At 41.1% G+C, this 26473-nt stretch overlaps 1 protein-coding gene across 16 annotated transcripts; it reads right to left on the reverse strand.

Annotated features, from left to right (window-relative positions):
• Positions 1-26372, reverse strand: ELOC (elongin C). 16 transcript variants are annotated; one of them, XM_063642846.1, is made up of 6 exons: positions 25495-25540; positions 24844-24999; positions 24160-24215; positions 13319-13372; positions 9483-9626; positions 1-428 (listed from the first exon to the last, which is right to left on the reverse strand). In XM_063642846.1, the coding sequence occupies exons 4-6, from the start codon at positions 13320-13322 to the stop codon at positions 238-240; spliced, it is 339 nt and encodes a 112-aa protein (XP_063498916.1). In that variant the 5' UTR covers positions 13323-13372; positions 24160-24215; positions 24844-24999; positions 25495-25540; the 3' UTR covers positions 1-237. The 16 variants fall into 16 exon arrangements, with proteins under 16 accessions (XP_063498916.1, XP_063498913.1, XP_063498912.1 ...); XM_063642843.1 differs by lacking the exons at positions 24160-24215; positions 24844-24999; positions 25495-25540 and adding exons at positions 18067-18156; positions 25870-25907; XM_063642842.1 differs by lacking the exons at positions 24160-24215; positions 24844-24999; positions 25495-25540 and adding exons at positions 18067-18156; positions 25702-25902.
• Between the last annotated feature and the right edge of the window lie 101 nt (positions 26373-26473).

Below are 26473 nucleotides of genomic sequence, written 5' to 3' on the forward strand. Positions count from 1 at the left end.
TACGAATTGGCATATTTGTTTATTTCTCAGTTTGTGAAAATGTCCTTAATTTGTTGATGTAGCAAACAAATTTCAACTTTGATTGCTATGCAAAAAAACAGAAGATAATCTGCTTTGCAATGAACTTTATATAGTTCAACTGCACACAGGCAACATGCTATATATGAAAAAGTTACTAACTGAACTACAGGTATTAAATACTGAAAAGAGTTAACAGTTTATTATAATTTATTTTATTTAACAATCTAGGAAGTTCGCAGCCATCAGCAGTTCCAGTGCAATTTCAGGTGCAATTGGGAATTCAGGAATCTCGGTGGAGCTGTTAGTGTAGCGAACCTTGTACGTAAAATACATGCATACTTTCGATAGCACATGTGAAGGTATCTCTCTAAAATTGACCTCATTGGTTTCGTTCTCAGCAAACTGACCTGTAAAACAAAAGAATTATGTATGTTATTGGCTGAATTGTGTCCTCCAAATTCATATGTTGAAATCTTAACCCCTTGTACCACAGAATGTGGCTGTATTTAGAGATAAGTTCTTTAAAGAGGTAATTAAAAAGAGGTCATTAGGGTGGCAATCCAATATGATTGGTGTTTTTTTTTGTTTGTTTGTTTGAGATGGAGTCGTGCTCTGTCACCCAGGCTGAAGTACAATGGCGGGATCTCGGCTCACTGCAACCTCCACCTCCCAGGTTCAAGCAATTTTCCTGCCTCAGCCTCCTGAGTAGCTGGGATTACAGGTGTGCAGCACCACGACCGGCTCATTTTTGTATTTTTAGTAGAGACGGGGTTTCACCATGTTGGTCAGGCTGGTCTCAAACTCCTGACCTAGTGATCCACCCACCTCAGCCTCCCAAAGTGCTGGGATTACAGGCATGAGCCATCGTGCCCGGCCATGATTGGTATTCTCTTTTAAGAGATCTAGACAGAGATGGGCACAGAGGGAAAACTGTGTGAAGACAGGAAGAACATGGCCATGTACAAGAGAGAAGAGAGTCTCAGAAGAGACCAACTCTACTTTCAACCTCTATACTCCAGAATTGTGAGAAAATAAAGTTCTGTTGTTCAAGCCATCCAGGGGTGGTACTTTGTTATGGCAGCCCTAGCAAACTAATCATCATTAAAATAACCTCAATTAGCACCAAATGAATTATGGAATTCTGATTTTTTTAATATTAACAAAATTTTTTTTTTTTTTTTTTGACACAGAGTCTTGATCTGTTGCCCAGGCTGGAGTGCAGTGGCATGGTTGCGGCTCACTGTAACCCCTGCCTCCTGGGCTCAAGTGATCCTCCCACCTCAGCCTCCTGGAGTAGCTGGGACCACAGGTGAGAGCCACCATGTCTGGGTAATTCTTGTATTTTTTGTAGAGACAAGAGTTTTGCCACGTTGCCCAGGCTGGTCTTGAACTACTGGACTCAAGTGATGCCGCTGCCTCAGAATCCCAAAGTGCTAAGATTATAGGCTTGGCCACTTGCACCTGGCCAACATTAAAGAAACCTTTACTAAAATAGTACTTGAGGGCCGGGTGGGGTGGCTCACGCCTGTAATCCCAGCACTTTGGGGAGTCCGAGGTGGGCGATCACTTGAGGTCAGGAGCTCGAGACCAGCCTGACAACATAGTCAAACCCCGTCTCTACTAAAAATACAAAATTAGCCGGGCGTGGTGGCGAGTGCCAGTAATCTCAGGTACTTGGGAGGCTGAGGCAGGAGAATTTCTTGAACCCAGGAGGCGGAGGTTGCAGTGAGCCAAGATTGTGCCATTGCACTCCAGCCTGGGCGACAAGAAAGAAACTCCGTCTCAAAAAAAAAAAAAAAAAGATAGTACTTGAGATCCATCAGGACTGAATTTTAAAATTCTAATTCTCTCCCTGTGGGTTGGAAACTTAAGTAGCTTTTCCTAAGAATCCTGGTGGTATGACTGGTGTGCAGGATGAAAAAGTAAAATCATTTTTAAAAAAGATCAATCCAGGCAATCAAGTCTTTATGGATCATCAGGATCCCTGTGTTGTACTGAACTGCCATGTAAAAATAAAGTCAGAGCAAATAACAGGTTTTCTGATTTGGCATTTCTGAGAATTAGTGAATATATAAAATCACTTGAATCCAGGAGGTGGAAGTTGCAGTGAGCTGAGATCATACCACTGCACTCCAGCCTGGGTGACAGAGCAAGACTCCGTCTTAAAAGATAAAACAAAACAAACAAAAAACCTATTTAAATTATTTAACTGTTTACCTAAAATAATAAAATACTACTTAAAAGAAATGGGCTGAGCATGGTGGCTCATGCCTGTAATCACAGCACTTTGGGAGACCTACTTGTAGTCTCAGCTACTGGGGAGGCTCAGGTGGGAGAACTGCTTGAGCCTGGGAATTCGAGGCTGCAGTGCGCCATGATGGCGCCACTGTACTCCAGTCTGGGCAACAGACAGAGACCCTGTCACAAACAAGCAAGCAAGCAAGCAAGAAAGCAAAAGAAACATTTCAGGAAAGGAATTCCATTGTTTCCTCCTTCAGTTTTTCAAAATATGATCATGTTAATGAGATCTCTTCACAAGACATTTTCCTTTGTTTAACAGCATTTCATAAACAGTTTTTCAGTCATTCTTCAAAATTTCTGTAGCTACACAAAGGTTGTATCATTTAGCCTTTACACATAGGGATAAAATATTTTCTTAGCAGTACTAGTACTAGCACTGTGTGCTGAATATAAAAGGCATTTCACATCTACAAATATACGTTGAGAATATAGTATTTTAAAATACTAAAATATATACAAAATGCCTTTTATATATCTGTTGGTTGGGGGTATACTGTAGTAGGAAGAAAGGAGTACAGCAGGACTCAGCAAATAATTCACAACAATGAGGTAAATTTTGGTTTGCCAATAACTAGAACTCCTTTTCTTAAATACATGTCTGAAATATTGCCTATAGGCACTTATTAAGACTTTGATACTAGACAAACATCAGTGATTTTTCTAAAAGGTGAGATTTATATAACATAAAATTAACCATTTTAAAGTGTACAATTCAGTGGCATTTAGTATATTTACAATGTTGTGCAACTGTCCCTTCTATTTCGTTCCAAAACATTTTCATCATCCCAAATTAAAACCCGGTAATCCATTAAGCAATTATTCCTCATCTTCCCCATCCCCCCAGCCTCTGGCAAACACCAATCTGCTTTCCGTCTCTATGGGTTTACCTATTCTGGATATTTCATATAAATGGAATCATACAAACGTGATATTTTGTGTCTGAGTTCTTTTACTTAGCATGCTGTCGAGGTGCATACGCACTGTAGCATGTTATCAGTACTTCATTCCTTTTCATGCAAACAGTAGTTTGAGGCTGAATGTTTTCTGATCTTTCCAAGATAAAAATCTTGTGTTTAAAGATCAAATTTATAAAAAGCAAAAGCTCTTTGTTTCTAGCCTGCTGTTATAAAATAAAATTAATTTTTAATTAAAATTGTTGGCATTTGTGATTTTTTTTCCCCTTAAAGTACTTCCTTGCATTGTGCTGTGGAAAAGCCCAAAAGCAATTCATCAGATTCATCAGAGCCATGTTGTGTGTGTGTATGAGGAGTTGGGGGTACAATTCAACCAAGGAGCAATGAGTATTGTTGGCACCCAGATTGGGGCCCCCAAAATACCATTTTCTACTAAAACAAAACAGGGATTTTTTGAGAAACAGCTGTTTTCGGGATTGAGGAACAATGTTCATAACACGCCTAAGAAATCTTATTACAGAAAGTAGTATAGCTATTCAAGACTAACGGAGCCATGTCAAAAGGACACAGAAGCTAACACAATGTGGCTCTTTCTGACATAAAAATGAAGCAAATGGAACAATCTGAGCACCAGTAAGAATGACTGCAAGACTCAAAAACATGAAATATAAAGTCATGAGTTCATGGTGACATGCACTCAAAAACAAAAACAAAACACTCTTTACTACTGGATGATGCTGAAGAACCAATTCATTACTCTGAAAAATTATATTTAAAAGGAAAAAAATCAAGTCTTTATCGTCTTTCCCATATACACTGTATTTCAATGTAACCAAATAATATAGAAAAATTTTAGCTAATAAATGCAAAAAATTTTACAGAATTGGAAAGTCGCTGTTTTGTAATCTCAAAGTAAATCTCAACAATAATCACAATGAATGTGATTTTTTAATGGATGAATCAGCCTGACAACCTGGAACCCACTGATCAAGCCTGACACTGCTAAAAGACGTGATACAACAGGAATACAAGAGTGCTACCTACAAAGTATCCTTTGCTTAGAAAAATGTATCAGAGTCTAATCAAGTCTCTGGAATTTTAACTATGAGTTTACAGAATAAAACTCAAATATAATTCAATATGAAATATGGACAGCATACAAATGACCTTGCTTCTCTGTAAAATTAATGGCCTGCCTGGAAATAAAAGAAAAGATGCAGGGGAACTATTGCAGATTTTGCAAGTGAAATGGCACAACATCAGGCATGTGCTTGAAATACTCCAAAAAAGTAGGGATAATGACACAATTTAAGATTGGCAAAATAGGCTGGGCATGGCGGCTCATGCCTGTAATCCCAACACTTTGGGAGACCGAGGCAGGTGGATTGCTTGAGGTCAGGAGTTCAAGAACAGCCTGACCAATACGGTGAAACCCCATCTCTACTAAAAATACTAAAATTAGCTGGGCGTGGTGGCGGCATGCCTGTAATACCAGCTACTCAGGAAGCTGAGCGAGGAGAATCGCTTGAACCTGGGAGGCAGAGGTTGCAGTGAGCTGAGGTTGTGCCACTGCACTCCAGCCTGGGAGATAGAGCGAAAGACTGGCAAAATGTTAATAACTATTGAAGCCGGATGATGGGCACATGGAGGTGTATTACACAGTTCTCTTTACTTCTGAGTAGGTTTTAAAATCTCCATAGTAAAAGCATAGAAAAAGAATTGTGGCCACACACAGTGGCTCATACCTGTAACCCCAGCACTTTAGGAGGCCAAGTTGGGAGGACTGCTTGAGCCCAGGAGTACAAGACCAACCTGGGCAACATCACTACAGAAAATACAATTTAAAAAAAGGTGCATGCCTGTGGTTCCAGCTACTCAGGAGGTTGAGGTGGGAGGATTGCTTGAGCCTAGGAAGGCTTGTGCCACTACACTCCAGCCTGGGCAACAGAGCAAGACCCTGTCTCAAAAACAAACAAAAAACCTCACAACAACAACAAAACAACAGACAAAACCAGAAAGAGCTGCAAGGGATCCCAAATAGCCCAAACAATCTTGAAACAGAAAAAAAAAGTTGGAGGCCTCATACTTTCTGATTTTGAAACTTACTACAAAGCTACAGTAATCAAAACAGTGTGGTACTGGCATTAAGGACAGACATATAGATCAATGGAATAGAATTGAGAGCCCAGAAATACACATATCTACAGTCAACTGATTTTCAACAAGGGTGCTATGGGGAAACGGTCTCTTCAATAAATGGTAGTGGGATAGCCACATGCAAAAGAATGAAGCTGATCTCTTACCTCACAGCATAAACAAAAATTAACTTAAGACCAAAGACCTAAATTTAAGAGCCAAACCCAAAAACGCCTATAAGAAAACACAAGGGAAAACACAGGGTTAGATTTGACAACAGATTCTTATATATGACACAAAAACCAAAGGAAAAATAAATCACACTTCAAAATTAAAACTTTAGGAGGCCAAGGTGAGTGCATCACTTGAGGCTAGGATTTTGAGACCAGCCTGGCCAACACGGTGAAACTCCACTAAAAACACAAAAATTAGCCAGGTGTGGTGGTGGGCACCCGTAATCCCAGCTATTCAGGAGGCTGAGACAGGAGAATTGGTTGAACCTGGGAGGTGGAGGGTGGAGGGTGCAGTGAGCCGAGACTGCACCACTGCACTCCAGCCTGGGCAACAGAGCGAGACTCTGTCTCAAAATAAATAAATATATTAATTAATTTTAAAAATAAATAAATAAAAATAAAAATGTGCTTCAAATGACACCATAAAAAAAAAAAAAAAAGACTGGCCAGGCACGGTGGCTCATGCCTGTAATCCTAGCACTTTGGGAGGCTGAGATGGGTGGATCATGAGGTCAGGAGATCAAGATCTTCCTGGCTAACACAGTGAAACCCCATCTCTACCAAAAACACAAAAAAACTAGCTGGGCGTGGTGGCGGGCACCTGTGGTCCCAGCTACTCGGGAGGCTGAGGCAGGAGAATGGTATGAAACCGGGAGGTGGAGCTTGCAATGAGCCGAGGTTGTGCCACTGCACTCCAGCCTGGGCAACAGGTGTCTCAAAAAAAAAAAAAAAAAAAATCTACGGAATGGGAGAAAATATTAGCAAATCATGTATGTGATAAGGGTCTACTACTGAGAATTAATAAGGAACTCTCACAATTCAACAACAAAAATACAAACCACCCAATTCAAAAATGGGCAAAAGACTTGAATAGACATTTCTCCAAAGGAGACACAAAAATGTCTAGGAAGTGTATTAAATAATGTTCAACATCATTAGTCATTAAGGAAATGCAAATCAAAACCACCAGATAGGCTGGGTGTGTTGGCTCACGTCTGTAATCCCAGCACTTTGCGAGGCCGAGGTGGGCTGATCACTTGAAGCCAGGAGTTCAAGACCAGCCTGGCCAACATAGTGAGATCCCATTTCTACCAAAAATACAAAAAATTAGCTTGGCATGGTGGTGTGCACCTATAACCCCAGGTACTCAGGAGGCTGAGGCATGAGAATCGTTTGAACCTGGGAGGTGGACGTTGCAGTGAGTGGAGATTGTGCCACTGCACTCTAGCCTGGGTAACAGAGTGAGACTATCTGAAAAAACCACCACCACCACCAAACAAACAAACAAAAACCCACCAGATAACCATTTCACACCCATTAAGATAGCAGTAATAAAAAAAAAAGACAGTGGCCAGGTGCAGTGGCTCACGCCTGTAATCCCAGCACTTTGGGAGGCTGAGGTGGGCAGATCACCTGAGGCCAGGAATTCGAGACCAGCCTGACCAACATGGAGAAACCCCCGTCTCTACTAAAATACAAAATTAGCTGGGCGTGGGGGCGCATGCCTGTAAGCCCAGCTGCAAGAGAATCGCTTGAACCTGGGAGGTGGAGGTTGCAGTGAGCCAAGATTGCACCATTGCACTCCAGCCTGGGCAATGAGGGCGAAACTGTCTCAAAAAAAAAAAATACAATAACAAATATTGGCCAAGATGTATACAGACTGGAACCCTAGGACACTGTTGGTAGAAATGTAAAACAATTCAGCCATTGTGAAACAGTTCTGTGGCTCCTCCAAAAGTTAAAGAGAATTGTCATATGATCAAGCAACTGCACTTCTAAGAAGACACCCAAAAGAACTGAAAGCAGGTATTCAAACAATTATTTGTACACAAATGTTCACAGAACTATTCATGGTAGCCAAAATGTGTCAACAACCCAAATATTTATCAACTGATGAATAAACAAATTGTGGTGTATTCACATCTGGCTGAATGGAATATTATTCAGCCATAAAAATGAATAAAGTGCTGTACATGCACCACATAAATGAACCTTGAAAACATGAAAAACAACAAAAGCCAGACACCAAAGGCCATATACTGTATGATTCAACTTATACAAAATGTCCAGAATAGGTAAATTAGAAAGCAGACTGGTGGTGGTCAGACACTGAGGGTAGAGAATGGGAAGGGATAGTGACAGCTAATGAGTATGGAGCTTGCTTTTGGAGTAATAAAATGTTTTGGAACTAGATAGAGATGATGGCTGCAAAATACTGTGAATGTAGTAAACGCCACTAAATTGTACACTTTAAAACAGCTGCTTTTACATTATGTGAATTTTACTTCAAGAAAATAATTTTAAGAATAGAGATTTGCGCTGGGTGTCGTGGCTCACGCCTGTAATCCCAGCACTTTGGGAGGCTGAGGCAGGTGGATCACGAGGTCAGATCGAGACCATCCTGGCTAACACGGTGAAACCCCGTCTCTACTAAATGTACAAAAAATTAGCCTTGCGTGGTGGTGGGCGCCTGTAGTCCCAGCTACTCGGGAGGCCGAGGCAGGAGAATCATTTGAACCTGGGAGGCGAAGGTTGCAATGAGCAGAGATCATGCCACTGTACTACAGCCTGGGCGGCAGAGCAAGATTCCGTCTCAAAAAAAAAAAAAAAAAAGAAAAAAAAAAAAGAATAGAGATTTGGAAGGTAGCAACTTGTATAGATAAACTTTTTATCTAGCTAGGAACACAAATCACCAGTCCGTGGTTAAAAGGCTAAGGGCCGGGCACAGTGGCTCACACCTATAATCCCTGCACTTTGGGAGGCTGAGGCAGGTGCACTGCCTGAGGTCAGGAGATCCAGACCAGTCCGAACAATATGGTGAAAACCCTGTCTCTACTAAAGACACAAAAAATTAGCCAGGCGTCGTGGCAGGCGCCTGTAATTCCAGCTACTCGGGAGGCTGAGGCAGAAGAATCTCTTGAACCTGGGAGGCGGAGGTTGCAGTGAGCCGAGATGGCACCATTGCACTCCAGCCTGGGTGACAAAGTGAGACTCCATCTCAAAAAAAAAAAAAAAAAAAAAAAGGGCTGACTATGGAACCTAATGTAGGGAAATCAATTCAGTCTTGTTGAAACTTATAGGATAAATAACTGAAAACAGAAAATGGCAGAAATCAATTTTTTTCCCAGTGCAGCATAATCATGCAAAAGGCCAGGCATGGTGGCTCATGCCTGTAATCCCCTCACTTTGGGAGGCTGAGGCAGGCAGATCACCTGAGGTCAGGAGTTCAAGACCAGCCTGGCCAACATGGTGAAACCCCATCTCTACTAAAAATACAAAAGTTAAAGCCGGGCGTGGTGGCTCACTCTTGTAATCCCAGCACTTTGGGAGGCTGAGGCGGGTGGATCATTTGAGGTCAGGAGTTTGAGACCAGCCTGGCCAACATGGTGAAACCCCATTTCTACTAAAAATACAAAAATTAGCCAGGCGTGGTGGCGGACGCTTGTAATCCCAGCTACTCAGGAGGCTGAGGCAGGAGAATCACTTGAACCTGGGAGGTGGAGGTTGCAGTGAGCCATGACTGTGCCATTGCACTCCAGCCTGGGCAACAGAGCAAGACTCTGTCTCCAAAAAAAAAAAAAAAAAATGTTAACCGGGGTGGTGGTACACACCTGTAATTCCAGCTAGTCTGAGGCAGGAGAATCGCCTGAACCCAGGAGGCGGAGGTTGCAGTGAGCTGAGACTGCACCATTGCACTCCAGCCTGGGCAACAGAATAAGACTCTGTCTCTCTCAAACAAAAAAACAAAAACATAATCATACAACAATGTTAGAAGACTTATTCTCTCTCTTTAAATGCTGAATCATTAATTCAACTTAAAAACATCCATCAAACATTAAAAGTGAATACATGAAGAAAAAGACAGAACTGTGCTTACCTGGGCCACTTAACATGGCTTTTATCGTGCCTGATGTTAATGCATGTTCTCTTTTTACAATAAATTCATGGCCATCAGATGATATCAATTTGACATACATGGCATCAGGGCCTTCACACCCACCATAGGTTTTCTCCTCTCCATCTAAAGTAAAGTAAGTAGTGAAACAACTTTTCAATCACACAATGTACTAAAACTAAACAGGTTTGGCTGGGTGCAGTGGCTCATGCCTGTAATCCCAGCACTTTGGCAGGCTGATCACCTGAGGTTAGGAGTTCAAGACCAGCCTGGTCAAACAAGCCTGTCTCTACTAAAAATACAAAAATTAGCTGCGCGTGGTGGCGCACACATGTAATCTCAGCTACTCGGGAGGCTGAGGCAGGAGAATCACTTGAACCTCGGAGGTGGAGGTTGCAGTGAGCCGAGATCACGCCACTGCAGTCCAGCCTGGGCGACAGAGCAAAGCTCCATCTAAAAATAAAAATAAAAATAAAAAATAAACAGATTTATTAACAAAGTTAATATTTGAAGAACTCACATCAGAAACATTTCTGGAAGGTATTATAATAGTCACCAAGACATTAATAGTTTTTAACTCCTTGTTTTATATTTCTCTATCAACATCTTCCAATATCAGAATAAACTGTAGATTTAAGAATGCTACTTCAGTGAAAATTCACTAGTATTTTTCGAGGAGGTATTAACAGTTGTTTTGTAACCAAAGCAGCCCATTCAAATTTGAAGACTAGGATAAAATATTTAAATAGTATGACTTTAATTCTATCACCTGAAATATTCATTTTTAGAAATAAGATTTATAGCAGATTTATAAATCAGTGTTTATATGCCATGTGAGCTCGACTTCCTTTGACAAGCCCTAAGTTCTAAAAGACAAGACTTCTTTTACTCAGCATTTCACACTTGATGGTTAAAAATAATGATCAAGTACGTATTTAGGCCAGGCGTGGTGGCTCACACCTGTAATCCCAGCACTTTGGGAGGCCAAGGCGGGTGGATCACGAGGTCAGGAGATCGAGACCATCCTGGCTAACACGGTGAAACCCCGTCTCTACTAAAAATACAAAAAAAATTAGCCGGGTGTGGTTGCAGGCGGCTGTAGTCCCAGCTACTCGGGAGGCTGAGGCAGGAGAATGACGTGAACCCAGGAGGCGGGGCTTACAGTGAGCCGAGACTGCGCCACTGCACTCCAGCCGGGGCAACAGAGCAAGACCCCGTCTCAAAAAAAAAAAGTATGCATTTAAACAATACTCAGTTTAAATGCATGCATTAAAAGTAATTAATATGGACAAAATATTGGTCTTTAAAAAAACCCAAAGCTGATATGAGGAGACAGAGTGCACAGATGTTACTCTGCTACCGCCATTGCTGCTGTACCGGCTTCAGTCACAGTAGCTAGATATATATAGAGTAAAAGTTACATATGCAAGTAAGAATCTCCTTAATTTTTACAATTTTGTACTGTAACAGAATTTTAATTTTTATAATTATTAACATGTGAAATAAAATAGCTTAAGGTTTATTCTAAGAACTTAGGAAGCCCTAGAAAGAAGGATGAAGCTGAAGTACTGTTCAGCCACAAATATCCATTTGTTAAACAATTAATTCAGAAATCTCTAAAATTAAAATTAATATCAAAATCACTCACGTGCTCCCACTGCCAAAAATGTTTAATTTGAATCAAATCACAAGAAAACAACCAGACAAATTAAAATTGAGGAATAGTCTTTGAAGTAGAAAACTATTTAGAGGAGACTAAAGAGACAAGTTAATGCAGTATGATCATTTAAAAATTTTATCTATCCATCCATCCATCCACCCACCCACCCACCCACCCACCTATTTATTTATTTATTTTTATTTTTTGAGTTGGAGTCTCACTCTTGTTGTGGAGTACAGTGGCACAATCTCGGCTCACTGCAACTTCCATCGCCCAGGTTCAAGAGGTTCTCCTGCCTCAGCCTCCTGAGCAGCTGGGATTACAGGCGCCCACCAACACGCCTGGCTAATTTTTGTATTTAGTAGAGACGGGGTTTCACCATGTTGGCCAGGATGTCTCGAACTCCTGACCTCAAGTGATCCACCTGCCTTGGCCTCCCAAAGTGCTGGGATTACAGGCATGAGCCGCTGCACCCGGACTACTTACTTATTTATTTATGGTTTTTTTTTTTTAAGAGACAGCGCCTTGCTCTGTTACCCAGGCTGGAGTGCAGTGGCGCAATCATGGCTCACAGTAACCTGCAACTCCTGGGTTCAAGAGATCCTCTTGCCTCAGCCTCCAAAGTAGCTGGGAAATAGGCGTGCTTCACCATGCCTGGCTTTGGTCTTTGTTTTTTAAAAAAGGGCTTCTGTTCCATGTAAAACTTGTAATAAATATTCATCTATGTTATGTCATCTTATGTTATGTAATAAATGTTCATCTATGTTACATCGATTTAATTCTCAGACCCAGCCAGGACCCTAAGAGGACTGAGATGGAGTTTTGCCAACTCTACAATATGAACACACACACATACACACACATGAAAGCAAATTTGGTAAAACGTTAACAATCTGGTGAAAGCTATGTTAGTATCTTTTTTTGTCTAATTTTTCATAAAAAGCAGGAGGACCCATAAAGATGTAAGTAGCTTCTAAATTACAGACTACTCAAGCATATAGATTTTTAGCAGTTTTTGCCAACCTCAAAAAAGAAAAATAAAAATGGTTATTATTTCAATTTATGCTTGTAATATTTTTGGCAACAGAAACCATTTTATGTTTGTCGGGAGAGTTTCAAATTTCTTAAGGTAAAATCACTCACTAAAAATCACAAATTGGGGTTAGCATGATATTATTACCAATCTGCCTGTCAGGAATACAGTCATGCATTGCTTAACGATGGAGATAACTTCCAAGACGAGAAATGCATCATTAGGCAATCTTGTCATGATGCAAACATCCTAAGAGTGTACTTACTAAATCTAGAGTGTACTTACACCTAGGCTATATGGTGTAGCCTACTGCTCCTAGGCTACAAACCTGTACAGTATGTTACTGTATGAATACTATAAGCAACTGTAACATGATGGTATTTGTGCGTCTAAACACAGAAAAGGTACAGTAGAAATATAGCATAAAAGAGTTAAAAAGGTATACCTGTATAGGGCACTCACCATGAATGGAGTTTGCAGGACTGGAAATTGCTCTGTGTGAGTTGGTGAGTGAGTGGTGAGTGAATGTGAAGGCCTAACACATTGCTATACTACTAGAGACTTCATAAATAATGTACACTTAGGCTACAGTGAATTTACCTGTTGCCCAGGCTGAAGTGCAGTCATGCAATCATAGCTTATTTCTGCCTCGAACTCCTGGGCTCATTCAAGCAACTCTCTCGTCTCAGCCTCCCAGGCAGCTGGACTATAAGCGTTAGCCACTGTACCCAGCACTATTTTTCTTTATATCTTTGTTCTATATGCTTTTTTCTATTTTAAAAAATTGTAATTTTTGTTCTTTTTAAATTTTTTTGTTAAAAACTAAGATACAATCACACATTAGCCTAGGCCTACACAAAGACAAGATCATCAAGATGTCACCGTAGGCCACAGGAATTTTTCAGCTCTATTATAATCTTTATGAAACCATGTCACACATGTGGTCCAACACTGACTGAAACATCATTATGCAGGGCATGACTGTGTAGTAAACATAAGCTGTTGATGTGGTCAACTAATTTCAGTCTACTGAAATTTTACTTGTGTTCACTGAATTTTAAAGATCTTTGAAACAAAGTCGAGTTTCTACTAGTTAAAACATAAAATTAATTATCTTTAGCTTACCCATTTTGTTCTTATGAAATTCTACTTTGCTTCCCCAGGAACTTTAGTAGTTTCCTGAAAATATAACAATATCATATTAAGATTAATGTTGCAAGAGACAAGTTTTCACTCACTGTTATTTAATGTCCTTGGTGTTAAAAGTTTAAGAACTCTCCCTCCTGGTTACATTATGAGCTCACCATTCCTACAGCAAAAACACTGCACTTTTATAAAATCAATTGAAGAATACCAAAATGCTTTGCGAGCTTGATCAGCTGGCACTTTTGAATCGGAGAAAGATTACTTAAAATAGAAACATAACATATAATCATTATAAATTGACTGGGGGTGGGGTTGTTGAAGAGGTTGTAAAGTGTGACATGTTAAAAGTAACAGACATGTAAAAATGTTCATCCATTAAAATACATACACAGAACATAATTATCAAGAAAAAACTGCCATGCTGAGGTGTTGTAAGGCAGAGGTCTTTTATTCTTTTTCTGGATAAAGGCCTCTGTCGAAAATCCAAACAAAACTATGGGTCCTGTTGTATAATAAAGAATTTGGCTGGTTTTTGATCCTCATTTTGAGAGGTGGCCTCTAAATCCTTGGAATTTCCCTAGTGATACAAGTCTTTGCTATTCTTCATGGGTCCTGGTAGTTTATGTTAACCACGTAACTCATAGTGGGCCTTTGGATAGTTTAAACTAACAAAAGGACTCAGGACAGAAAGCTTTGAGGTGACTTTTTTGTTATCAACATGACCTCCAGTTGGAGGGGTGCTGAAGACTGAGCTCAGCCTTGTTGCTTATGACTCATCAATCATGTCTACAGAATGAAACCCCAAGAAAATCCCTGGACACCAAAGCTCAAGTGAACTTTTGAGGTTAGCAATGCCTCTGTACACCTTGCTATGGTACACGTGCTGGAAGGATGATGCATACTGACTTAAAACAGTGAGGACACAGCAAGTTCTGGATCTTGTATTTAGTACACAGTGGTAGACAATAAGCAAATATTTGCTTGAATGAATGGCATGATATAACCAAGGACATGAAGTAACTTCCATGAGAATAAAAAAAGACAGGGCTGGGTGCAGTGGCTCACACCTGTAATCCCAGCACTCTGGGTGGCCCAGGCAGGAGGACTGCCTGAACCCAGGAGATTTGAGACCAGCCTGGACAACATAGTGAGATCCTATCTCTAAAATAAATAAAGAAAATAGAGATCCTATCTCTAAAATAAATAAATAAGAAAAAAGAGAAGTCTTGCTCTTTACTTAGATAAGTACACATACATATTTTTATGCTTCCATCTCTTCCATATACAGGCTAAGTTTTGAAATTTAACAATAGTTAAAAATGTACAATTTTTTGAGAAATTATAAATTTGACAAAATAACATGATTGCTAAAGGAAATGGTTTCACTTTCTCAGTAATTGCATTTTAGTAACATACTACAGTATTTATTCAGAGGATCTCATTCATACTGATACTCTTATTTACATCATTAACAGGAAAAAAGCATTTCCTAACTATCGTGCTCCAAGAAATTCCTGACAAATTTTAGTTCTGGCCTTAAGAGAAGGGTCAAGAAAATGAACCATAACACTTCAACGCATAAAAGGAACTTGCAGGTAACCTCTCTAATGCCTCAGGTTTGAATAATGTCATCCATGTAGAGAGGATAAACAATTTGTTTCAGGTAGTGACAGAGCAGGAGCAGAAATCAAATCTTAGTCTAAAACACTTGCTAAGCATGGAGACAGATATTCAAAGTACCATCTTTTTTTTTTGAGAGGGAGTCTTGCTCTGTTGCCTAGGCTGGAGTGCAGTAGCCAGAGTGCAGGCTGGAGTGCAGTAGCACTAACTCAGCTCACAGCAACCTCTGCCTCCCAGGTTCAAATGATTTGCCCGCCTCAGCCTCCCCTGCCGCCTCAGTCTGTCACCGTGCCTGGCTAATTTTTGTATTTTAGTAGAGACCAGGTTTCGCCATGGTCTGGTGGCCAGGCTGGTCTTGAACTCCTGACCTCAGGTGATCCACTTGCCTCAGCCTCCCAAAGTACCATTTCTAATTTGAGATAAAGCAGAGAAAACAGGCAGCATTAACAATTAAATCTGATGAACATTTTGCAGGCCTAATAAGCGGTAAACACTGTACTAAATGCATTACATACATTATCTTATTTATTTGAGACAGAGTCTCACTCTTTGGCCCAGGCTGGAGTGCAGTGGCGTGATCCTGGCTCACTGCAATCTCTGCCTTCCAGGTTCAAACCATTCTTGTGCCTCAGCCTCCCGAGTAGCTGGGACTACAGGTGCATGGGACCATGTCTGGCTAATTTTTGTATTTTCAGTAGAGACGGGGTTTCACCACGTTGGCCAGGCTGGTCTTGAGCTCCTGACCTCAAGTGATCCACCCAACTCGGCCTCCCAAAGTGCTGGGAGTACAGGTGTGAGCCACTGTGCCTGGCCTATCTTACTTAAAAACAACTCTTCCACAAGGGAATTATTCTGATTTTAGAGATGAGAAACACTGGAAGAGTCTGCTACTTGCTAAAGGCTTCTACAGCTTAAGTGGCAGCATTAGGATTTAAACCTAGGTAGGTTTGACTTCACAGCCCACATTCCACTCCTTCCATTATTGCCTACTACCACAGTAAAAAATTCTGGCTCCAGTTAAACTTAATTGCCACAATTCCCAACAGCTACTGATGTAAATCCTCAAATAGTTCTCTAAAATTTAAAAATAGTACTGTCATTTTATGATACTATGCAATTTAAAAATTCATGAAAGCCATTATTATTTTCTTTTCATTATACTGCTTTGTAAATACTCTTTTAAAAAACAAACAAAAAAAAATGCTAGAAAGCTCGAAGTACAAGAATTTCAAGGGCCAACTCTTCTATCTGGAAAATCTCTAGAATAAAACATTTAGGATGTTTATTTAACTAGCAGTAGCTAAGCAACAATGCAAAGTCACATCTTAGGAGCCCTTTGGGTAGCAACAGTTTCTCTACAGAGTTAATGTAGTAAATCAATTCCATCATTTTATACAACACAGATTAAGGAGAGGAAGAGGAGACCCACCCTTTCTCCCAATATTGAAAGGGAAAATCAACATTAAGAGTTAAAATTCCTAATTCTTAGGTAGAAGTTAGAAATATTTAAAATATGATTAAGTTTGGAGCTAATCCATAAGTTATCTAAAGAAATCTAAGTTTGAGGAGACAAAAATTTCAGCCTGAACATCTATTCCATGACAGAGCTAAATTCTGGAAATATGAATTGGGCAGGTAAAAGCCAGTCATAGGGGAACCGTTGGATTGAGAATAGTTCTAGGCAGAAGAAAGAGCATGAACAATGGCCTGAGACGTCATTATGCTTTTAGGGTGTTACATATAAACATTAATCTCTTAAAGTTTTTTTGTGTATGTTTGTGTTTAATAACAAATACTTAAAAAATCTAGGTGAGCCTAGGGCCTACACTGAAATTAAGTGTTGAATCTAGTATGAATATAAGATATTTGAATAGCCCATCCTTTCTCTGATTTGAAATATTACCTTTATCATATTCTATATTGCTACATGAATTTCTAGACTTATATTCTGTACAGGAATAGTTGGGTAAGTCCCCATTTTATTCTCACATGTTTCTTGTTTGGTCTACTTTTAGGTACTTTTAAGTTTCCATTATGCATGCCGTCGGTTTTACTATGATATTTTCTGAAAGGCTATTGCTGGTGTTGCTAAAAGCTTTAAAATGTCCTAAGTTGATTTTGTATCCCGTCATTTTTTTTGCAGAACTGATATTAGTTTTAATAGTTTTTCAGTTGATTTACTTGAATTACCTAAGTAGATAACAGACACTGCTGCAAAATCTGTTCTTTATATCTTTTTGTCTTTTTACACTGGCTATTTATTTGGATAAAATAAGGTTAGAACAGATCACTCACAAAAATACACTACAGATTAAAGAGCCAAATGTAAAAAATCCATGAACTCTGGAAAATAGCAGAAAAAAGAATACAACTAGCTTAGACAGGTATAAAAATACTTGATGGGGCTGAGTGTGACGGCTCACGCCTGTAATCCCAGCACTTTGGGAGGCCGAAGGGGGTGGATCACCTGAGGTCAGGAGTTCGAGACCAGCCTGACCAACATGGTGAAACCCTGTCTCCACGAAAAATATAATAATTAGCCGGGTGTAGTAGTGGGTGCCTGTAATCCCAGCTACTCGGGAGGCTGAGGCAGGAGAATGGCTTGAACCCAGGAGGCGGAGGTTGCAGTGAGCCGAGATTGCGCCACTGCACTCCAGCCTGGGTGACAAGAGCGAAATTCCGTCTCAAAAAAAAAAAAGTATTACATATGGTAGTGTGGATTGCAACAGGTAATCACAGTAATGTTAAGTGGGTCCCTGGATAGTGAATGACGGTTCTCAGTTATTTATATTTTGGTGGGCTACAGTTGTTGCGTATCAACTTATAAATGGCAAAAAAAAAAAGATAAGCACAGATTTCCTGAATCCTTATACTTGAAAAGTGAGTCAAAGTGTATGGCGAGAAAGGACAGTCTCTTCAACAAAGGAAGCTGGAACAATATGCATATGGACAAGAAGCTCACTGTTAAGCCATACACAAAAATCAATTTCAGATGGTTCGCAGAATTCAACTTAAAATGCAAAATAAGGCTACTAGAAGAAAACAAATTATTTTCATCCCTCACTGTAGGCAAAGATTTCTCAGCAGCCAGGTACAGTGGCTCATACCTGCAATCGCAGCACTTTGGGAGGGAGATCACTTGAGGTCAGGAATTTGAGACCAGCCAGGCACTCCAGCCTGGGCGACACAGCGAGACTCTGTCTCAAAAAACAAAACAAGACAAAACAAAACAAAAATCTCAGAAAAGATGCAAAAAGCACAAATTGTAAATGAAAAACTTGATAAACTGGATTTCTCCGAAACAAAACTTCTGTTCATCAAATACCATAGCTGGGCACCATGGCTCACACGTATAATCTCAGCACTTTGGGAGGCCAAGGCAAGCCGACTGTTTTGAACCCACGAGTTTGAGACCAGCCTGGGCAACATGGTGGTGAAACCCCGTTTCTATAAAAAATAGAAAAATTAGCTGGGCATGGTGGTGCATACCTGTAGTCCCAGGTATTTGGGAGGCTGAGATGGGAGAATCACCTGAGCCCGAGGAGGTTAAGGCTGCAGCAGGCCATGATGGTTCCACCGCATTCCAGCTTGAGCAAGAGTAAGACTCTGTCTCAAAAACAAACCAAAAAAAAAGAAAATCCTCAAAAACCAAAAAGAAAAATGAAAAAAAAAATGAAGCCACGAACTGGAAAAAAATATTCACAACGCATATCTGACAATGGATTTGCATCCAGAATAAATTAAAAAATTCCTGCATGTCAATAAAAAATCCAATTAAAGTTGGGCAGAAGAATTGAAAGAACACCTTAAAAAGTGCTCAACATTATTACTTATCAGTGAAACACAGAACTGCAACGAAATACTACTATACAGCCACCAGTATAGCTAAGATTAAAAAGACAGTGAACATTAAAGGCTGGAGAGGATGTGGAGCAAACGAACTCTCATACACTGCTGATGGGGAGTCCATCATAATAGGAGAATGGATAAATAAGCTGTGGTACATTCATACAGAGCAGTACTATTCACAAAAAGGGATGATCTACTGATACAACATGGAAGAATATAAAAATATTACACTAAGTGGAAAAGCCAAACAAAAAAGTATACACTGTATTATCCGATTTATATAAAATTATAGAACAGGCAAAACAAACCAAGGGTGATAGCTCAGCAGGTGATTAGAGAGCAACATTCTGGAGTGATAAAAATGTCTTGCTATACATTTGTCAAAACTAAATGGTACAATTAGCATTTTACAGTATGTAGGTTATATTAAAGCTAGAATTTTTAAAAAATGATAGCATTTCTGAAGTTTATTTTACCTTAACTCCAAAGATATCATCACTCTAGGATGGTTTTCTGCCTAATTAAGCTTTTGAAAGTGACATTGGTAATAAAATTAACCCAAATTTTCTAGCTATGCAAATGCTAACAGAGGAGGAGTAAGAGTTGGTCGTCCCAAAGAAAGGAAATATGAGACTACAAATCTCCAACAGAAGATCTGTTAAGTGAACAGCTATAAAAGGAAAGTAGCTTTTGATCTGGGTCTTGATGGGTAGAGGTATTTTTACCAGGCAAAACTGGAAAGAGAGGGAGATCCAGGCACAGTGAACAGTATGACCTGAGTCAGACAGCGTGGGGCACACAATTTAACTTAGTGTTGTTGGAAATCAGTTTACAAATTCATTCATTCAATAAATATTTACCAAGGGTTAGTATGCTAGATGCTCACCTAGGCACTGGGGACAGAGATGAACATAACAAAGATTCCAACCGAATGGGAAGAATGGTGGGGACAGAAAACCAAAACAAAATAATACATACGGCATGGCGAAGAACTAACATTAACAGAGATCTGAAGAAAGCAAGGGAATGAGTCACGGATATCTGAAGGAAGAGCTTTTTATGGAGGGAGAATGGCACGGAGACCAGTCTGGCCAGAGGAGTGAGTCAAGAAGAGAGTGTAGGAAGATAGGAAAAGAGGTGAGAGTTTGGGAAGTTGGACTTTATCAAAGAAGGGAACAGTGATACATAAGGAGCACACATTGAGATACTGACCAGCCATGGGTCTTTTTTTTTTTTTTTTTTTTGAGACAAGTTCTTGCTCTGTCACCCAGGTTGAAGTACACTGGTGGCGGGGCTCCATGCAGCCTCAACCTCCTGAGCTCAAAGGATTCTCCCACCTTAGCCTCCTGAGTAGCCTGCTACCAAGCCCGGTTAAAATATTTTTTTTTTTTTTTTTTTTTTTTTTTTTTTTTTTTTTTTTAGTAGAGGTCTCCCTGTGTTGCCCAAGCTGGTCTCCAACTTCTGAGCTCAAGTAAACCTCCTGCCTTGACCTCCCAAAGTGCTGTGATTACAGGGGTGAGCCACCACACATAGCCCAAGACGTGGGTCTTGAATGCCTAATATAATAGTAAACAACACTACAGAAGAATGTATTCTTTCTTTGCTACATTACCCTGTTTCATCACTCCTATCTATCCTTTTGCTGCTTTCTATCATTTCTGAAGACTTGATTTCAGCCCTCCATGTAATGCAGTGCTTAAAATCAGTCAACTCCTAGCTATGTCACTGTGGGAGAACTAACCTAAATCTTTCCTTGCCTAGCTTCTTCAACAGTAAAATGAGGATAATACAGCATCTACCTCACAGAGCTGTTCTGAATAATAAATGGCTTTACATATAAAAACACTCGAATACTGCCTAGCACACATTAAAACATTGGCCATTATCCTATTTTTGAACCAGAGGTTCATTTCTATATGTATCGAGGGCCTACCGTGTGCCAGGCACTGCTCTACATGCTTGGGAGGAATCTGTGGACAAAATAAATCCAACAACCTCTCCTCCACCCGTATCCTGGAATTTACATTTTTAGTGTGGGGGTTGACACACTAAAGGGCCAGAAAGTATTTTTCGCTTAGCAGGCCATAAGGTCTCTGTTACAACTACTCCAACTCTGCCACTGAGTGCAAAAGCAGCCACAGACAAGATGCAAACGACTGAGCGTGGCTATGATCCAACAAAACTTTATTTATGGGCAAAAAAAGGTAAATTTTATATAATTTGCTTTTTTTTTTTTTTTTTTTTTTTGAGACACAGTCTCGCTCTTGTTGCCCAGGCTGGAGTGCAGTGGTGCAACCTTGGCTCACGGCAACCTCCACCTCCCAGGTTCAAGTGATTCTCCTGCCTCAGCCTCCCGAGTAGCTGGGATTACAGGCATGCATCACCACCCCTAGCTAATTTTTTGTATTTTTAGTGGAGACAGGGTTTCAACATTTGGTCAGGCTGGTCTCAAACTCCTGACCTCAGGTAATCCGCCCACCTTGGCCTCCCAAAGTGCTGGGATTACAGGCGTGAGCCACTGCATCCGGGCTATAATTTTCGTGTTATAAAATACACATTTACTTTGAATTTTTGTCCAACTATTAAAAAATTTAAAAACCATTCTCAGCTTGCGGGTAGTATAAAAGCAGGTAGTGGGCCAGATGTGGCCTGTGGTTCTAACTTGTTGACTCTGTTCTAGCAGGTTCTTAATCTGCAGTCCCCCACTCCTCGAGGTTCACAGATAAGCAGCAGAATCCCAAACCTTTGAATCTGTAAGCACGATTTTGTGCCTATGTGCAGTTCAGAGTAAGAGGCATGAGAAGGTCCACAGCTTTTATCTCTTATCATAAATTAAGAACTAGCCCGGTTGAATGAAAATCAATGGCTACCTTATATAGACCAGAACCCATCTCCACATCTGAATTTCTACTCTATTAGACATTTCTATCTTGAGACTCGGATAAATTAAGTGACAGGACTTCTATTTCTTCATCTTCCAAATGAGAGAATTGGACTCAATTATGTCGAGAAGTCCATTCTGGCTCTACTATTTCAACACTAAATCCATCTGAAATTCATCCTTCCCAGACAATCACCTGTAACTCAGCTTCCCATGTTTATTACCCAGAGTTGCCCTCCCACAACACAGAACTTAAGGGCTCCAGAGCACTGCATGTTCTGTCTGCCTCACCCCTGCAAACGACCCAATTATTCTCCCAAATAATATCTCCAAACCCCCTTGTTTCAGTTTTAAAATTATGAGCAGATATTCCCAACATATGTGTATTAATCATAGATTTTACATATTATAATTAACAGAACCTTTCGAAAGATAGGCTAAAAATAATAAACTGAAACCAATCACTTCAGTTGCCTTGTCTATCTTCAGCATTCCTGTATTTATATATTTTGTCCACCCTCCTATTTCAAATATTGAATAAAAACTGTCCTTCCTACTAAAGGTCAATCTTTCCACTTAAGCAATGATTGATATCCCCTCACCTAACTAAAGACTCTGCTATGGCCATTATTCCCATCCACACACCAATCTACCATCTACTTCTTAACCTATTCTGATCAGCCCTTTGGCCCACCAGTCCATTTTAGGAGTTCTTATCAAATTTCAACTACTTCACTTGGTCACATGGTCAATTTTTAATCCTCATTTAACAGTGTTTTATACAATTGCCTACTCCCTCCATCTTGAAACATTTCTTCCTTAGTATTCCAGATGTCACACACTCCTGGCTTTTCTGCTTCCATTACTGTATGCTCCTCTTCTGACTGCAGTGCTCCCAGTCATCTGCCTTCTTCTCCATTTAACATTCTCTATTTGATGTCCTCCAGACCACAGGTTATCATCTATAAAATATGACTCCCAGATCATCTCCCTAGTTTTTCTCCTGAGTGCCAGTCGTGAATATCCAACTTTTCTACTGCACATATTCTCAGGTGTCTACTAGTTATCGAACTAAGTCCCATATAGAACTTCTGATTTATCAGTCTCAGAAACTGATGATCCCTTCTTTGTCTTCCCCATTTCAGTACATGCACTGCTGTTTACCCAGATTCTTGGAAAAGTGATTGGTTATTCAAAAAACATTTTTTTGTTCGTTTTGTTCCTGGGAAGAAAGCAAAACCCATTTGGCTCCAGCTTCAAATTACATTCCAAATCAGACTACTGCTCCCTTTCAACTCTACACTTCTAGTTCAAGCTACCATATCTCAACTGGACATTTGATTTACTTCCCTACTTACCACTCTGATCTTGTCTCCCACCACTCTTCCTTCACTAAGCTCCAGTCACACTGGCCTTTTTGGTATTCCTCGAAATCGGTCAAGTTCACTCTTACCTCAAGGTCTTTGCATTTGTAATTGCTCTTGTCCGAAAAGCTTTTACATCCTCATCAGTTACGTCTCCAGGTAAAACATCAACTCCTCAGAGAGGTCTTCCTGCCCTGATGATCCTACCAAAATTAGGCACCCCCATCCCAGTCACTCTAACCCTTAACCTTGCTATATTTTTTTCACATTTATCACTTCCTGAAACTATACTCGCTTACTTAGACATATCCTTTCTCTCCTCAAGTTCCTCGACAGCAGGCCTAGATTAGTGCCTGGCACTTAGTAAATGCTCAATAAATATTTCTTGAGTGAATGTACTATCATTTTCCTAATCGCTGAGGCTTGAAATTCAGGCATTACTGGATGGGCTTTTTCTTTCTTAATAACAGAACAGTAAAGAATTTAGGATAGCAGTTTAGCTGAAATGCATTAACACATAAATATGACCACAGCTGGCCAGATTTGGTGGCTCATGCCTGTAATTCCAGCACTTTGGGAGGCCAAGGCAGGAAGACCACTTGAGCCCCCAAAACAAAAAATTAGCTGGGTGTCGTGGTGGGCACCTACAGTCCCAACTACTAGGGAGGCTGAGGCAGGTGGATGGTTTGAGCCCAGGAGGTTGAGGCTAGAGTGAGCCATGATCGTGCTACTGCACTCCAGCCTGGGAGTGCAGAACTGAGTGAGACTCTGACTCAAAAATAAATATAAGCATAAGAGCAAAGATTTCCCTGATTATTTTCCAGTACTAAAAAATCTACCCAAAAAACCAAGATAAACATTCTAGAAGATTTAAACAATTAAATATCACTTTAGAACTTGATGTATAGGACTGACTATAACTTCTGGCTGTAAACTAGTGCCTATTATATTACAGAATTACCATCTGGCAATGCATACACGTATATTTTTTGAATGGTAGTTATCAAATTTCGTATTTAAGAAAAAGAGGAACAGTCACTTAATATTAAACAGGGACCCCAAATCATCATTGGCAAGAAACAATAAATATCCATTATAGTACGTACCACAGTTGTTTCCTTGCCATTGTATCTCCAGAATGAATAAATCCACATGTAAACTGCTACGTTTCAACAACATGATTATAATGTAAATGAGATCAGACATATGTCATTTTGGGTCACTGAATAGAAAAGGAAACAACTTTCGGGGATCAAAAAGCAAATATGGAGCCGAGCGCGGTGGCTCACGCCTGTAATCCCAGCTCTTTGGGAGGCTGAGGCGGGCAGATCACCTGAGGTCAGGAGTCCTGCCTGACCAACATGGTGAAACTCCGTCTCTACTAAAAAAAAAAAAAAAAAAAAAAAAAAAAAAAACCGAAAAACCAAAATTAGCCGGGAGTGGTGGTGCGCGCCTGTAATCCCAGCTGCTCCAGAGGCTGAGGCGGGAGAATGGCTTGAACCCCGGATGCGGAGGTTGCAGTGAGCCGAGATCAGGTCACCGCACTCCAGCCTCAGGACAGAGTGAGACTCTGTCTCAAAAAAAAAAAAAAAAAAAAAAAAAAAAAAAAAAGAAAGAAAGAAAGAAAGAAAAAGAAAAAAAGCAAATATGGCAGTTAAAAAGTGAGAAAGTGAGGTTTTAAGACATTAAAGAATTTCAAGGCCAGGCGCGGTGGCTCATGCCTGTAAATCCCAGCACTTTGGGAGCCCGACAGGGGGCGGATCACTTGAGGTCAAGAGTTCCAGACCAACCTGGCCAACATGTCGAAATTCCGTCTCTACTAATAATAGTCAGGCGTGGTGGTATGCGCCTTGGTCCCAGCTACTTGGGAGGCTGAGGCAGGAGAATCACTTGAACCTGGGAGGCAGAGGTTGCAGCAAGTCGAAAACGCACCACTGCACTCTAACCTGGGCAACAAGAGCAAGTCTGTCTCCCCCGGCCCCCTAAAAAAGAATTTCGGTTTTCTACACTAAAAGCAATGTGGGGTAGAAATGCTCACTCTAAATGGCACAAACTCCACAGTTATATGTTACTAAACAGATCTCAGTTCCTTAAGAGAAACTCAATGGGCACAGTATTTCACACTAGATACCTCCTTACAGACAAGACTAGACGGGCAGTAGATGCACGAAATCCCCAACTCATGAAGTCGAGCACAGATCACCTAACAAGTTACCCAGAAGGTAAACTTCTCGGGTACTGCAACTAGAAGAAGCGAGAGACCTCTCCTTGGGCTAGAGACTGACTTCAAGAAAATAACTAATCTGAGCAGACACGAGGAACAAGCAGAAAGGAAAAGCGACAGGGCTACCATGCTCCTAACTCCACCCACCCGCGCTCAGCCCGGAGAAGGCCCAGTCTCGTTGGCTGCTGCCCCTCCTTCCACCTCTTTCCAAACCCACCGAGCGGCGCCAGGAAAGGTCCCGCCGCCCTCTTTTCCCCTCCCCCAAACTAGGGGCTGGGGAGGCCCAGGGAGGTTAACAGCTTCCGTTCCTTCCCCGCCCAGAAGGGAAGGGGTGGGAAGTGGGATTGCGAGCTCGTCCCGTCTCGGCCTCCCTCGCCCTCCACCCTTACCCGGAGCTCCGTTTCCGCCCCAGCCCGAGACTCACTCGTCAGTCCCGCAGCCACCGCAGCCGGGTCCCCGTGTACTGCCACAGCCCCTATCCCAGGGCCGCCCCCCCGCCCCCAGCTGCCTGCTCCGGTGGGTTCCGGGGCAGTCGAAAGAATTACTTCCGCTGGGTCAGAGCCGCTTTCTGCGACGCGCGGGAGATCCGTACCTGGTAAGGCGAGGACGCAGAGTGTGTCGTCCACTTCCGTCTGGAGGTAGTGCGTAGCGCCCTACTCTTTTCCCCTATAGTAGGCCAGCCTATGAACGCCACCAGCAAATTTCGACCAATCCGAGTCTAGCTCTTCTGGATTCCCAGCATGCAGCGCAGACCCTGATCCAATTGCTGTAAAGACGCATCCTTAGAGAGGCTCTCGGGAGTCCGGGAGAGCACTGCATTCTGGGATTTGTAGTTTCTCTGGTGGATACCGTCGGCGTTGGGACCGAGGCAGCCCTGCATCCTGGGACTCGTAGTTTCTCGCACTGCGAGTTAAGATTTTGGTGGTTTTAGAAATTGTCCCTGCCTCTCATTTAGGGGTACGCCTGGAGGTGGGAGACTGCTGAAGAAAGATTGAAACGTGGGAGGGCGGTTTCTTTGCTAACGAGATCATGCTCTTTATGAAGCAGCATCCGTCCCTGGTGAAAAGTTGCTGTGCGTGCTGAACAGCCAGCACAGCAACGACTAGCGCAATCGGCTGGCCTCATTTCCTCTCTTCCTGGTAGAATTCAATGTTAACTGAAAACTAACCACGCCCCCCAGTCCACCCCCGAGGGTC

The sequence above is a fragment of the Symphalangus syndactylus genome, chromosome 7 (assembly GCF_028878055.3).
Source record: "Symphalangus syndactylus isolate Jambi chromosome 7, NHGRI_mSymSyn1-v2.1_pri, whole genome shotgun sequence".
Lineage (NCBI taxonomy): Eukaryota > Metazoa > Chordata > Mammalia > Primates > Hylobatidae > Symphalangus > Symphalangus syndactylus.

Coding starts and splice junctions, on each gene's coding strand:
- ELOC (XM_055286539.2), bottom strand. Junction 429..9,482: donor AGCCATGTTAAGTGGCCCAG/GTAAGCACAGTT, acceptor TTTGTTTTACAG/GTCAGTTTGCTGAGAACGAA.